This window comes from Grus americana, chromosome 3 (assembly GCF_028858705.1).
Source record: "Grus americana isolate bGruAme1 chromosome 3, bGruAme1.mat, whole genome shotgun sequence".
Lineage (NCBI taxonomy): Eukaryota > Metazoa > Chordata > Aves > Gruiformes > Gruidae > Grus > Grus americana.
The window spans coordinates 85,921,296-85,937,162 of record NC_072854.1 but is presented as its reverse complement, the minus strand read 5'-3'; the positions used below and the strand labels follow the sequence as shown (position 1 = coordinate 85,937,162).

Sequence of the window (15,867 nt, the reverse complement as noted above, 5' to 3'; positions counted from 1 at the left end):
CTGAGCAAGCAAGCAGGCATATATTACACAAGTAAACAGCAGTTCTGCGTTTCCATTGCAGCCTCTGGCTGCCCTGTAATTTTGAGAAAGCTATTTTTTGAGGAGGGTGGGTATTCTTATTTTGCCACATGTGTTCAAAATAAGAGAATATTAAGAAATAGGTCTGTACTGTAACCAGGATGAAGAGCTACTTTCTGTGACTGCTTAATGCTTGCGTCCCAGCAAGGCTCAAAGTGTCGATCTGTGCAGGCAATTACAGGGCAAAGGCTGGCTCTCCACTGTCTGCCACTTCTGGGTGTGATGTGGGAAGATGGCTTCTGTCTATGTTTTGATAGTCCATGCTATGTCAGATTGCATCATCCCAAAGTGCTTTTGCATTGGCTGTTTTTGTAGAATAGAGAGATCCTTTAAAGATTTTTAGAGTAACCATTTGTACAGAGAATTTTCTAACGTGGTTCTGCGGAACGCTTTATATTCTACCTGTTTGTCTGAAAGTTGATATGACTTGCTTTTTAATTTTAGATTTACCTGAGGGCCAGCATTATATTGAATCTAAAGTCAGCTGTGTAGGTCGGGCAGGCACTTTGTTAGCTGATTAAACCCTAAGTTTTTGTGTATTTGACTAGTAATTGTAACTGATGTCTGCTGTAGTAAGCAGGAATGGCAGTAAGGAAACAACCTCTAACTGCGGTTGTAGTAACGCAGCACAGTAGTGGCACATTGGATATTTTATTCTTGACATCGTGTACTTAGATGCTTCTAACTAAGCATTTTTCTTTAAGTTAAAATATTGAATCTAAAAATTAAACATTTACTATGCAATCAGAAGATCTACTTTTTCTTTGTTTCTTGGATGTGGAAAAATGCCTTGATTTTAAAATTTTATTCTTTATGTGAAATAAATATCTTTATAAATAAATAAACCAGAAATGTTTTGACAAATATCTAGTTCTGTATGAGATTTCCTTTTTTTTGTTGCTCTGTGTTAGAAAGAGGGCTTAAATAGTAAAGTTACAGCAGTGTAAAAAGGAATAGCATTATTGTTTTCCTTCCTGGTATAGCTCGTCTAAAGATGAACATGTGACCACTTGAAAATGTGTTGTACTATGGTTAGAATCTGTTACAAAAAAATTATTCAATACAGAATAAATGTAATTAACTTTTTTCCTTGCACTTTTTATCCTGATTTAACAGACTGTAATTCTTTAGAAGAAAGTTAATGTAAAAATATGCTTATGCAGCATAAAAAATCTGGACAGTTCATGCTCTGCGTGTCACCTGTCATCGATAGCATTGCACAATCTGGGAAAGGGAAGAAGCAGGTTTGGCCTTCAAAACAGTATTTCTCCAAGAAAAAGCTGAGTTGCTACACTATTAGCATAGATTTAACCATATCTAGGAACGTATTTACCCAGCAGTTGTGCAACGTGTTTTTGTTTTAACATGCGTCTTTAATTTGTTGATGTGCTGAACAATTCTGTGTCTTACATCTTCTGCTTTCCTTTAATGTTCTTCTCAGGGTCAGCGTCTTTTTGAAAAATTGCTCGAACTGGCATCCCGAAACATTGAGATAAAACTAGTGAGTGATATACTGCCCGTGGAATCAAAGGTATTAAACGACTTGAAAACAAAGGGTAAGACCAAGTTCTGTATGTTGTTATGCCATTGACTGCTATGTAATATTCCTTTTACTTAAAATGCAGACTCAGATGATGTATAAAATGCACACTATTGATTTAGTACTGTTACCCTATAATCCTTCAGCTTTCTCTGGTTCAGTTATCAAAAATCTAAAAATCTGTTACTGTAGTTGGAGTAGAGGTTTGCAGTTTGCAAGTGGTCAGAAAGGTGATGCAGTGACGAGAGAGATATTTAAACTCATTATAGCCATTCTAATGGTAGGCAACGTAACCTGAGAGATGGCTGTCATACCTCGTGGGACAAGGTAGTTTCCTCTTTTCAGTAGTGGAACAATAAATTAATAAAAAAGCATGTTTATGGTACTGATGATTCTGAAGCACTGGAAAATAGACCATCAGTCAGATTTAGTCAACTGACAAGGTTTTCTGTGCTACGTGAATTTCTTAGGTGCCTGCTTTCCTAATTATTGTTTTGAGGCTTAAAATCCCTATCCAACGAGGGATTACACACTGGCACTACATGACTAAATTTGCTTTATGTAAACCTGTGTGGAAAAATAGCAAAGAGAGTTTAAGAAATGCTGAAAGTAAGTAGAATCTCTTAGGAGCTCTAACAATCTCACACGCGCTTCTCCTGTGTGTGATAATATGCTAACTATAAACTGATAAAAGTATGATTTTAAAGGTAAGATAATTTTTCAAAGGGCAAAAAGAACCTATATATTTTGATGGTGATCATTTTTGACACAGATTACTATATGGATCACAAAGGGAATTCTAAAAAGTTAATTAAGCAAAGCAGTGGCCATGTGTAGCAGCACCCTAACATGTCTGTTTATGGTAAAGAACAAAGAGCACCCTCTCCCAACAAAAATCAATCTTTATTTGTTTACATTCCTTGTCATCTCCTGGCTGGAAAAGTAAAAGAAAATTACTAATGGAAGTCCTGGTCCCTTAAAGAGATCATCTTTAGATCAAGAATGACATGTTATTTAAATGTAATAACTACAGAGACTTGTCATTTCACGACACTGCCTATTGCAGGGCTTTGATTATTTCTGTTACGTAACCGAAAGCGATAGCGATCCTTTGATAGGCGGTAAGAATTACCTCAGCTTTGTCAGACAGCTGTGAAGTAAGGAATTATCTTTTTCTGATGTGTTGAAAAAGAAATAGGTATTTTAATATCAATGTCAGTAGAACTGTCTCTGAAAAAGTGGTTTCTTTCCCCTGTGATTCTAGTGTCTCAAGCTCCCACCAGTCAGAGGACATGAGAGGAAGGGCCTGTACATTTATATTGATGTACCTGGCAAAGAGATATTTTAGCTATTGTTTACTGAGAATACCCAATATGAAAAAGTATCCTCTCTCAAAAAAAGATGAGCAAAATTTTTAGCTAGAAAAGGCAGCGTTGTTTGTCATTAACACTTCCTTCATTTTATGTGGGAATTAATCAGACCTGTGAGCTTTTTGAACAAACAAACAGAACATAGACTTTTACAATTTTACTAGCTTCAGTTTCCCTTCTGCCTTGTTCAGATTTCCAAGACAGGAAATTTTAGAGTATTCAGATGAAATGATCCATATTCTATATATTTGAGTGCTCTGAGCTACCAAGAATTGGAGAAAGTCACTTTTATACAGTAATCCTTGTGAGTTTTGCTGTCATTGTCTTTGAACCCTGTAATTGTAGATATCAATGTGTACTGTTGGCCTGTTTCAAAGATAATATTATAATTTCTTGATTTTCTCAGTATGAGTGGTGTTGGTTTTTTTGTCTAAATCCATGTTTTGATTTGATTATTTCTACAAATTCTGACATTTTTGTTAGAATATCTTGATTATGACCTGGTGATTGCCAGCTCTGTTGCAAGTCTTTCACCTGCATTTAGGTTTGTTGTTTGGTTTTTATCTCCACGAAAGCTAGGTAAATCTTTATTTGATTCTGCATTCCTGAAAAGAGATGTTAGTTTTAATATTCAATCAGATTTACTTGTCTTATGTTGAAATGAGCAGATCTTGTATGAACAGCAGATTCATGGTATGTCCTGCTTGTGTCAAATAGAAGCTAAGTGGTAGGCTAGTTTAAAAAAAAAAAAAAAAAGACTACCCCAATTTCCATTAGTTCAATCATATTAATAACACAGTAAATGAGAAATTTATCTATATTAGCTTTTTTCATGTCTGCTGGAGAAAAAAAATTACTGTTACCTACTACCATTGTGTTAGCTGAGGACAAATATATCATTAAGCTTTGCTATGCTATCCGGGAAGATCTGACTACTAAAATTATTAATCTCTGCTCGTAAGGCACTGGTCACCTGCGTCTTCAAAAATCAATCAGAACTGATCCTTGAAAGGGAACTGTGCATCATCATTTGGACACATATATTCATGAAGATAACTATTTTTTTTCGCCTGCAACTGGTCAGATTTGTCTTAGAAAGTATGCCATGCACCTTTTTTAATAGAAATGTTCCTCTTGTGGGAAAGCAAGCAGTAAATACATCAATAGCTCAGCCAAGTTTTGAAGCTTCTCAAGATGGAGAACCTGTATACATTTGGTTGAACAGACCCAAACTCCCACTTGCGGTGTCTGTCTGAATGAGGCAGAGGAGGGTCCAAGCACTACTCTGTGGTTCACCAGCTGATAAACTGAGCTGATTGTTCCTAAGCAGCAAATATGCTCGGAGCCCGAGCCATGGGCAGGAGCATGGAAAGAAAGCTCATACATAGCCTGTGGGGCTCTGGGAGGGCATGTGTTCCTGAGCCTGCCTTCACCTTGCTAGGTAAGCCTAGGCCAGCCTCTTCTTTCCAAGGCAGACTGTACGCAAGAGTCAGACTGTCTCCAGGTAATGGGCTGCGCTACTAAATGTGAGAGACAGTTGCTATAGCACAGAGAAGGCGGAAGAGCCTTGCCTTTCTTTTCAGCAGGCTGGGTGATCAGAACCCCTGAGCTGCGTCCCCATGCTGTGTGGGCTGGTTCCTGGGGTCAGGATGAGGGATAATTTGGGTGTCAGCCCCAGGACGTACCTGTTGATATACTGCCCAGGAACGTTTAAGGATACTGCAGTTCCTCAGCCCATGGTTATCTACCTCACATCTTCAGGTAGTGTGCCCTTTCTGACGTAAGTAGCCCAGGTAAAAGTCTTTGTCTTGACACAGTGGCCTGGGTTTATATGTGGTGACTTGAAGAACTATACTTGGTCATCCAGCTTGTCTCATGCGGTGGTTTTATTTCGTACTAGGACCCATGATATGTTACAGCACTGCTGCATCTCAGCACAGATGTTGAGACTGCTTCTGCCAGCCAGATTATTTAGCTCATCTTTCATTTTTCTAGACAGGCATGCATGGAGTCCCCTTGCCTCTTCCCCCCATTTCTGAAGTACTGTAGAAAGCAGCTTTGATAGAACTTTACCAAGCCAGGGGTGCATCCTAGAGTTCTCCTTACACATTCTTCCTCTCCAGTAGCCATCCCTAGTGATTAACAGAGGAGAAAGTTGAAATCTGACTTCAGATTTGAGCTGATGGGGTAAGATAAAGCATAACTTCTGTGGACAGGAGAGCAGAACTGAACCGATGTAGAGTAAAATAAAATTAGTAATTTACAATTGCAATGTTAGTACAGATATCTGAGCTAGCTGTGAACCTGCAGATTTGTCACCACTGTTAGGCCTTTTTTTGCCATGTCTTTGCTATCCTGACTCACTTGAGCTAGCCATAGTAGAGTAGGTTGATTACAGAAGCAGTCTAGCAGCTGCAGTGTGAAACGTAGATTGATTTACTGTGCTAACACATAACGCACCTAGAGCTGCAGCGACAGGAGCCTCCAAGTGCTGAGATAATGTATATTTGCTAATAATTGCTGCACTGTGGGAGTGTTATTTAGTTGCAAAATTAAGCATGCAGAAATGAGGAAATACTAGTTCCAGAACATATATTTATGATAGACTTTAATTACATTATCAGATTCTGTATTTTGCATAGAATACCTGGCTGGTACTTGCTCTAATCTTACCACATTAATCAGAAGTTTTTCCCTTGTATTGAATGAGAATACATCAAACATTTAACGCCTAAGGCAGATGATGCTCATTAAGGGGATATTATTTCTGCTGGTAATGGCTAGAATCTTTTTTTTATCTTCATATTTAATGTATGTCTCCAGGCTTTCTTTATTGCACATCTGCCAGATCCTGCACTGAATGCAGAATGATTAATTTCCTCATAGGCTTTTCCATGCTGCTTCTCACTGTGGTATCAGAGTGCTCCGCAAATACAGTATTAATGAATTTCTTTTTACAACATCACTGTTAGGTGAGGTCGCTTGCTGTTTCTGTCTCTCAGGGACAACTAGCAATTATTAATGGCAGCACAGGCACCAGAAGCCCCACCTGAGCATTTTTTTATGATCATAATTTAAAAAATGTATATTTGTAATTTTAAAAAAATCAACCGCATGTACGTTCTCCCAGCTCCTGTTGTCAAAATTACTACTAAATAGGCTATAAACTATGATGTTATTTTTATAGGACCTTTTGTAATATGCAGTCCTAGGGTGTGAAGCCTTGCTTCTCTATAGTTAATGTTGAAGCTATATTTCACTTTCACATATATATACAAATACTATGCATATATGTGTATGACTCTCTGGTAAAAGGTAGGTCTGCTTGTAGGCAAAATTTGGCTCACTATGTAAACAAACACGTTCTTCTTTATTCTCCTTCTGCTGTGACAGTAGCTTATTAATGCTTGTTTTCAAGGTTATTGTTTTAGCCTTTTCTCAGCTGCGGTTCTGTCTACTAGATTGAAACATCTCTTATAACTCTCCCGCTCCTTGCACATAATTATGTACCGGTCTTTGTTCCTCAGTAACATTTGAATAGTGTTGTCTCCAATTAGCAGGTTGTTGTATCGTTTCTTACGTGTATGGAATCTAAATCCCGTACTAATTACAATCTTATTTTAGCTGACAGTGTTAATGCTTTTTAAGACATGCCAATGGCTTTCCTTTCTGCAATTTGCATTGCTTCATTCCTTTTCTATTTGCTTTTTTCCCAATACTGCCTTTTTGTGAATCCTCCCTTTTTCATATATTTGCAAGGAATGTTTTTTGTTCTGTTCTGCTGGCTGAGGCGGATATGAAAAGAGGAGTCCGTCCATGTCACAATGTGATTTACAAAAAAAAATCAGCTAACTCAACTAGCAGCTATTTAAGTGTCAGCAGTGAAAGTGGAGAATAACAGAAAGTCATTGTGCTAGGGCGGGATCGCATGTGTGGCTGTTACTCACTGAACAGTTCGTGCACATTTGCCCAAGATTACTCTCTCTCTCAACCTGATACAACCAAAACAGAGAAACTAAAAAGTTATATTATTGCAGGGAGACAAAGAAATGAGTAGGAAGTGGAGCTCTAGAAGCTTTTTGTGCTGTATTTGTGTGCTTTAGATTGCAAGCCCTAACAGATACCATTCTATGACAAATTAAATCAGTTTCTATCTGGGCAGCTGCATGAGCCCAGCCTCCTCTTTGCCCTCCCCACCATATGTTGTCCCTGCCTTCCTCCTTGCATCAGTGATCACGTGGTAAGACAGTTCAGGGGGCTGATTTGGCTACTGACTGGGTTTTTTTTGGCTGGTTTAATTGTAATTTGCATTAGGTTTCTGCATTACTCAGTGTATGATCTCACAGGCATAAATGCTGGGTACAACACAGAGATAAGAAACGCATAGCTGGGGTTGGCGAGGGAGGGTAGAACCACTGGAACCTGGTTTATACAGGCTTAATCTGTCATGGCACCAGAAAGCTTGGAGTTCACATAATGCCTAGGGACTTTTGGTGGGTTTGTTTTTTCCTGCACTTTTGTTTCAATGAAATTGTTGCATGATGGACAGCAATACTGAATATGATTTATATATCTGATGAAATGTGTTTAGTCCCATATTCTGTCTATTTATGTTGGCACACTTAAGGTGCTGCATAGTTTTAGAACTGTGATGCTTGTGGCACCTCAGTTCTTACCTTTGGCCACAATCATGTTCCCTTTCCCTGTCTAGTTGTGGGGGAATGGGAAGATGATGTCATATTTTTAACATATTATAGAAAGACTGAAAGATAAAGCTACAGGAGTAAGAGGAGGCATTTCCTGACAAGTTTCTGTGGGCCTAAAACATGTTTTAGTTGTGAGGGACTTGGGTTTTTGTGAAAGCCATTGGTAGGATAAAGCATGGTGACATTGATTAACATTCAGCTCAGAATATTTGGTTTCGGTATTAGAGAAAATGTTCCAAATATGGGGGCAGGGGACTGTTAGCAGATTATGGCAATTTTAAGACAGACAAGCCCCTGTGAGGAGTGGCCTCATGTGTATTTGGCTCTGGTGCATGGGAAAGGTCTAGGTCAGTTTCAAAGCTGATTTTAATAGATCCATAATGATTTGGAAGGAGAACAAAAACTTATGTGTTAAAGTACATTCATCTCAACATAAGAAAGAAAGAATTTTTTTACAGTAAGAACAATCATTCACCAGAACAACCTCCCCAGGGACATGTTAGAGTTCCCGTTGCTGGAGGTTTTCAAGATGTGACTGGACAGGGTGCTAGATAATCTCATATAGGCTGCCATTCCCATGAAAGACTGGGCCAGATGACCTTCTGAGGACCATTCTAACCTGGGCTTTTCTATGATTCTGAGTAAGCTTTTAATTCCTCTTCGTGTGAAGATAATGTTGAGAATCAACATAAAAACACTGCAAAAACTGAAAAGAAAATACACTCCATTCATACAGTGAGAAGCTGGAATCCTGAAGCTGGGTCTTGAAGTGATTTCTGCCTGTCCAGATGGCCAGTTTTTGCACAATATACCATAAAATTAATATTATCTGATGCATGCTCCATAGGAATGTAAAGAGTGCTCTTTAGGGCTGAAGCTCAGTAGATGATTTTATGTAAGGCATTGAAGGGAGATGTAGCTCTGTTGCTTTCTTGATCAGTCTTTCCTAGGCTGTATTCTCCAAGACTGCATAAGGAGCAAGGGTGTTGAAGATGGAATAAGCTTCTGCTCTTTTAAAATTCAGCTGTACCAAAAATAGACTAATTTTTCCCCATGATTTTTCAGGAACAAGTAACCAGGATCTTTTGAGAGGACCAGTAGACTAGGGGTGAGTCCTCCTGAAGGAAACAAGTAATTTGGATCTGAGTTTTATAGGCTTAAACAAATGTGGATGAGAACAGAAGAGGAGAAATCCCTTCTTCCATTCCTTTCAGATTTTAAATGTTGACATTTTTCTAAAATTCTCCCGAAGCCATACCTTACGGTATGACAGTGTTCAAAAGGCAGTTAATGAAAATTGTACTGGCAAGGCCTTTGACATCTGATTTTAAATTCATTTCTATATTTTGATTTATTATGAATCAGACCTTGTTCATTTTTTATTATTATTTTATATGCCTTGGGTACCCACAACAGAGTAGATGCATGCTTTGATTTAGATTTCATTAGTTGCTGCTGGAGAGTGTTTCCTGATATTTTCTCAGCAACTTTCAGCCTGTGACAAGTAATCTTAAAGCCAATTCCAAGATGAAAGATCTTATTATGTTCTTTACTTCTTAGAACCTGCATAATAACTTTGACAGAGTTCTGCATAATGAGAAATACCGAGTAGAATTTCCAAAACTAGTTGCATGCCATCTTCAAAGAAAGAAGCAAGTACAAATTTTGCATCAGAGAATGAAGCGTTCAAGTATCTACCTAACATCTAAGCCACACTAACATGCAGAAACTCCTGCTTGGTTGTTTCTGGGGTAGATATCTTTCTGTTTACGCACCTAAACTCTCGTACCTCAGTTTATGTTGCTAAGTGTGGATGCATCCACTAACATCTTCATAGCAAGGAAATGCTCAGCATTGTTTCTATGCCTAAATCCCATGAGAATTCATATGCAATGCTTCTCACTGCTTTCAGTTGGGGAGCTAGATCCTGCAATGTAAGGTAAGCCATGTCCAACCTTATGAAACATAGCTGAAAAGAGCAGGTGGGTAGCACTTTTGTTATGTTTTAGGCATGCGTATAGATACACAGAATGGCTTTGACGCAGAACATCTGCCTGAGTTGCAGAAGATTAGGTTAAAGATCCTGCTCTGTCTGAAGGTTTCTAAATTGTCAACTTGAAGAGCTGTCTACCTTACCAGGCACCTGACAGAAAGAAAATTGTGTAAGCTAGTATTGAAAATCTTAAATTTTGTAAGAGGGAGTTTGCAATCACAAAGGATTGGGAAGTGCAGAGGGTATTTTGTAGTGGCACTCCCTCACTTCCTTCTATTCGAGCTCTAATAGTTGCAGAAAATCTTCTAATCTTTGTCTGCATCTAAAGATGACTCTGTAGTAGTCACTCACTTCATTTGGGATGGAAAAAACCTGGCTTCCAGTCCCTGCTCTGCTTCTGCTCCTTCTACTGCCACCAGATATATTTTGAAAGAAATGTCTTGCCCTTATTTGCGAAAGAATTATTTTAAGCTTCTGATTGTAGGACAGGATTTTGAAACTTCATTGGAGAATTGATCCTGCTGCACAATTCTGAATGAGGGTCTGGAGGTAAACAACATACCTTCCATTGGCATTTTCCGATACCTAGTTTAGATGTCTTTTAGCTTAAAAAAAAAAAAAAAAAAACTGCCTAATAACCCAGTTTTTCTTATAGGTTCTGTAGGAAACTAGATGCCCAACCTGGGAATAAAACTTCCACTGGAGACTCAAATATCCCCAAATTAGGCAACATAATAGATCACAATGTGAAACAGCTTATTTTCTCTTATGAGTCTGAAGCCCACCAACTTTAAGATGATTTAGGCATAGCCTGCTTTAGAGAGTTTTCTGGCATGAGAGAATTAGCAGTATGAGGTTGTCACGTCCACAGCCAATAGAGAAAAACAAGCAAACAAACAAACAAAAAAACTCCACACAAAACAAACCTCACTATAATTTAAATTCTGAAGGCAACCAGGGCCTTGGGTTGTACTGGCTTGTTTTGCAAAGAGGGAGAGGGCGAAAAAGGTTCACTTAAGCCCAAAACTCCATGCCCATGAGAGCCAGATATGCAAGCAATAAATTGTAATTATAAGCTCTACAGTGTCTGTGTCTGTAGACTTTACTTAGAAATTAATACCTTTGCTGAGAGGAATGGCTATGTTCGCAGGGACAGTACCCTCCCATTGGTAAAGTGTACTTTTGCATTATAAGATATCAGTCACATGCTTTCCAATATCTGTAGCCATTGTTTCAAAGACCCATAGGTAAATAATATTACATTTTTCTTGACGAATTAAGTCTAGATGTACTGTAAAGCACTTTTAAGATCTTAGATGTTTAGTAGAAACAATATCATAATTCTTTTGCTTTTAAATTTGTAATCGAAAAAGTCTTTCACGGTAGATTGATCAATATTTTAGTAAATAATTTCAGTTTGCAAATGTCTTTGCACTTGAGTCTGGTACTAATGCATGTGTATTCATGGATTTGGCAAAAATGGTCACTTCTGTATTTCATAAGCTTCAGCACAACTACGAGTGTTGGTCATCCAGCCGTGTTGTGAATGGCCAAATTGCTTTTGTCTGGTAGTAACTGGTCGGGTTCAACATAGCAGGTTTGTACTGCAGCGATTATCTCCAAATCTTGCTTGATAGTTTACATGCTGGAATGAATTCTGCCTGTATGGCAGTAGTTGGTTTGAGTCACTGACACTTTTTAGTACAGAGGAACCAATAACGGATGGCATTAGCAGAAATTAGTTGTGACATTTTTAAAACATATGGATAGCATGCAAGTTCCTACCTACAGTTACTGGAAGAGCTGGTAAGAGCTGCCAGGGCCATCTGAGCTCCGAAAACATTTGTTAGGTAGCTGTGCTCCCTTTGCAAAAATTTTGGCGCCCCATGCTTTCTCTTGTATGCAAAAGCACTAACACTATCTCATCCCGAAAAGAGATGAAAGCTAATGGTCCTACATACAGGCCCAAAGAAAGCAGGTTAATTTATTGTCAGTAAATTTTGTCTTGTCCAATCATGTAATTCCCACATGTTTCATATCCACTTGAAGCCTGACTGTCTTCCTAGAACTGTGCCCTGGTCAGTCACAGCAGCATGGCTGGTATGACTTGATGTATTTGTCATTACTACTGTTTGCAAGCAGGCTTCAGCCTTCCCAGTTATGGTGAGTCTTTGGTCTCTCACCTCTCTCATATTTTATGTCACCTAGACTGAAATGCAACTACAAACCTGGGCAGCCCTGAAAAGACCGTCATCTAAAGTGACATCACACGGACACTTGGATCTCTGAAGTTGCGTACTTGCTTTTACATTACTCTAGCTTCTTCACTGCTTTGCTCAATCAATATAGCACTTCTGCTTTGAACCTGCAATTAAAGTATTGTGTGCTCAAAGTTATACAAGAAGTTGTCAAAAGCATCTAAGAGCATTAATAGATGTCCAAACCAAGCTGACACTGTTTGACTGACACTATTTAGTTTTCATGTGTTGAACGCTTTGGAAAGGCTACTCAACTGTGATTCCCTTGGGTTGTTGCATACAGCGTGGTTGTACAATAAAGTAAACCCATGTGACCAAATCTTGCTGGTTTATACAGCATTAGTTACCAAGCTTTGTCTTTGTAATGAGGAGTTGCCACTATCATGCTAATACTGATCTTTCTGGTAATCTCCTATATCAATTTTCAAATGGCTTCTACGGCACTTTGGTGTGTCATGAATTTTTACACAGCCTAATGATTGGAAAGTAAATTACATTAAGCTTGTTCTAAGGTAACTCAACTGGAAGAAAAGTCCTCAGAATTATATCTCTCTGTTACTCTCCGTCATTTCCATCTCTTATTGCACACTCTTATAGAGTGTCTCTAATGCTTACGCTTGAGAACAGGGTGCATTCAGCATCTTTACCTTCCTTTGGACAGAATATTAACTATGTTTAGTGTGCAAATATTAGTAATTATGTAGTGTAGAAATTGACAGTCACTTCAGTGACTGAAAACAGATCCCTGCTCTTGATGCTTTTAATCTCAGTAGTCATGTTTGCATAAAGTGATGGGAAAAATACCAGCAGAGTTATAGGACTACATGATGTCTCTACTAAGCTTCAAAATCATGTCAAAAGAACATTATGAGGGTTGCAATGTCAAGCTTTCAGAAATAACAGTTCCTCAGCAAAGGGTCACAGAGCAACTGTTCTCAGCCATGAGACAATGGAAACAGGCTGAAGGTCGGTCTTCTGCACTGCTGGGGTAAGCAGAACCACACGCTTACGGAAGGAGTATAACAACTGAAACAAGTGGAGGATGATATTCCCCTTACTCTGTATATTTATTTAGCAACTTACAGGTTAGGAACTGCCTAGTCAGGGACTTCAGCAATCTGTTGTGGTGTTTGGATGATTTTCTCCTTCAATTTGTGCAATCACTTTTGAATCTATTTGTATTTTTGTCATCTGCAAAAAAACTGTGCACAGTAGCAATGTGTTCTGCAACTTCAGTATCCATATTTCCTCAAAATCTTTTTGATTTACTTTATATAGATTTACATTTAGGTTGCCTGAGTTTAACATTACTTTTCTCTCTTTCCTTCCCTTTCTTTCCTTTTCCCACATGGACTCAAATCTACTTATTGAAGGATACCATTTTATCTCTAACATTCTTCTTTAGCTTCTCTTTTAACTGTCCTTGCATCATCTCTTGGGAGAGGGGCATTTGGTTTTGCTAATCACATACATTTATGCTGAGCGTCTATTAAAATGTTTTCAAGTATTGCCAGGCAACCAATAAAGATTTTTCTCTTTGGCCTTTGATTTTCTCTTAGCATACATCCTTATGTTATGAAGGTCTTCTTTCTGAAATTAAACATTACCAGAATGGGCTTGTGGGAGGCAGGTGGTGGTGGTGTTACAAAGATAGTGAGCTGGAGTACAGTGTGGTCATCCTTACAGGGGCTTTTTGATAGTTGCAGCTATGTATTGCTCAAAATAAATCAAGAGTAGCTTCTCAGCTTGTGGTTCTCTAACTGGTCCATGAAGCTATCATTTATGATATGTAAAAACACATTCTCTGTATCACGTCAGTTCGTACCATCAAGCTCTTTGCAGTTATGATACAGACTTTAGTTAAATATGACATCATTTTCTTCCTGATGGACCCTATCAAATTCAATGCACAGGGATACTTATGCTCATGTAAGCATGCATAGAATATGTTATTTCACTATCATTTTCGTTGTTCTGTTTCTTCTTCCGCTTACTGAACACTGATGGAGATTTCATCTGGGGACAAACTAATTTCCTTTTTCTTTCCTATGGTATTAACACTGAGGTAAGAGTGCTTCATCAATACTCAAGAATAAATGTTCATGATGCTCACAAAAAATGGAGGAATTGCTTAGTTCCGATTTTACAGATGAAGAAATAAGACACATGTAAGAGCCAAAACATCCACTTATTTTTACGTCAGTTTGCGGCACACACAATCTGTCGGTTGTTTTGATTGTTTCTTTAAAGAGTATTTATCACTGTGTAGCACTTAATGCATATCAGTATCATTGTGAACAAGATTAGACCCCAAGGGCTCAAACTAAGTCCTCAGAAAATGAGATGCATGCCAGCCCTGCCCTCTCTCATGCAGAGCAGCTTTGTGGAACATCAGTTGTGGCATCCAAATATTCTGGGGTAGTTTCAAGCAGCTTAAAATATGAGACTATCCTTTTTCTCTTCAATCCTAGCCTTATTTGCTCCATTCATTTTGTCTTTTGTAACACATGAGAGAGGTCCCACAGCAGCAGTCTTTGTTCCAAGGACCTGATCCTCACTGTCTCCTGCACTTCATCTGACCCTGTTAATGTCTAGTACGGCTTTCAGTTTGATCTTTCATTGTTTTCATACAGGAGTTGCCTGCTTGCCTGTCTGTTCACCATACTTCATGTCAGTATTCCGCTATGTTCACCATCCAAGACATTATCATTTCCATTTTACATGCGTTTTATAATGCAAATCTAATGATATCCCTGTCTGTCTCGTGCCTTACTGCCCCACGCTCTCATCCTTCAGGCTTTCCTGGGTGTGCGTCCAGCTAGCTGCCTCAAATTAGCTTCCGACATAATGGCAGCACTTTCTCCTGCAGCTTAAAGTCCACGATGTGATCCTTGGGACTAGAAGTGTGTGTGCTGCCTTCTGGCCTTGCTTTCGTAGGGATCCCAGCGTGCAGCTGCGAGCGGGCCAGTTGCACAGGCCCTGTCCTGTACCCTGCTGCCATCCCAGATGGCTCTGAACTGGGCAGTGTCTGTCTCTTAGTGTCCTCGAGCTGATTCTCTCTGTCTGTCCTGTGTGGTTTGGAGAAGAAAGAGAAGTCCTATACCTGGTTCTCTACTCATTCAAGATGTCATGGGGGAATAATATAGCTATATTCCTGTCCTTCACAGACAGTTGCTGATATTTACACTGGAGAAATTAGATGATACTTGTGGTCTAGTCCCTCTGGGACACTAAAATCCTCTGTGATTTCAGTGTGCTGTCACTGTTATTGACTGTATATTGTGTATGTCCTTCACCCAGCTAATAACACAGAATCTGTGGAGTTGTGGCTTCCTTTTATTTTGCTTTTTACATTTTAAATAGGCTGTTTGGATGAAAGTCAATCTGTGTTAAAAAGCTGCTAACTGACAAGCCATTGATTTGCATCCCCTATGTATTTCCGCAAACACAAAGCATTTTTTCCTCACGTGCTTTTTATTTTTCCTCAGCGCACTGTGTGGATTTTTCTGCTTTTGACATTGGGGCATGTCCATTTGCCTCTTTAAAATATCTCCATTTTAATGTATGAAATATCCTGGTGACCAAACTAGAATGCTGAAGCCCTCAAAAATGCATCCAACAGGCTGGTCAGGACAACAGTAAATCAAATGTGACTTCAGTCTGCTACAGCAGAGCTGCAGTGTCTAGTCTACATGCTTACTTTTATAAAAGAAGAGACTGTAAAAGTGTCTTGTTCTTTTAAGAACCTTAGACCTATGGTAAGCAACAAAAGCTCAGCTTCAGTTGTTTGGACTAAGAAAGAAAGAAAGAAATTCCCAGATTCCCAATCTGCAACAACCATCAGCAATCTTTGTCTACCTTTGGGTTGTATATCATGAGTTAATACCTGCAGAAGTTCCAGCACATGCTAAATAAAATAAAA

General features: G+C 38.8%; 1 protein-coding gene across 3 annotated transcripts in view; it reads left to right on the top strand.

Moving 5' to 3' along the window:
- PLD5 (phospholipase D family member 5) overlaps positions 1-15,867 on the top strand; it is a 152,044-nt gene that overhangs the window by 87,505 nt on the left and 48,672 nt on the right. For all 3 annotated transcript variants that reach the window (XM_054822491.1, XM_054822492.1, XM_054822490.1), the window contains exon 4: positions 1,520-1,634. In XM_054822491.1, the coding sequence (XP_054678466.1) occupies positions 1,520-1,634 (115 nt within the window). The remainder of the gene's footprint in view (positions 1-1,519; positions 1,635-15,867) is intronic.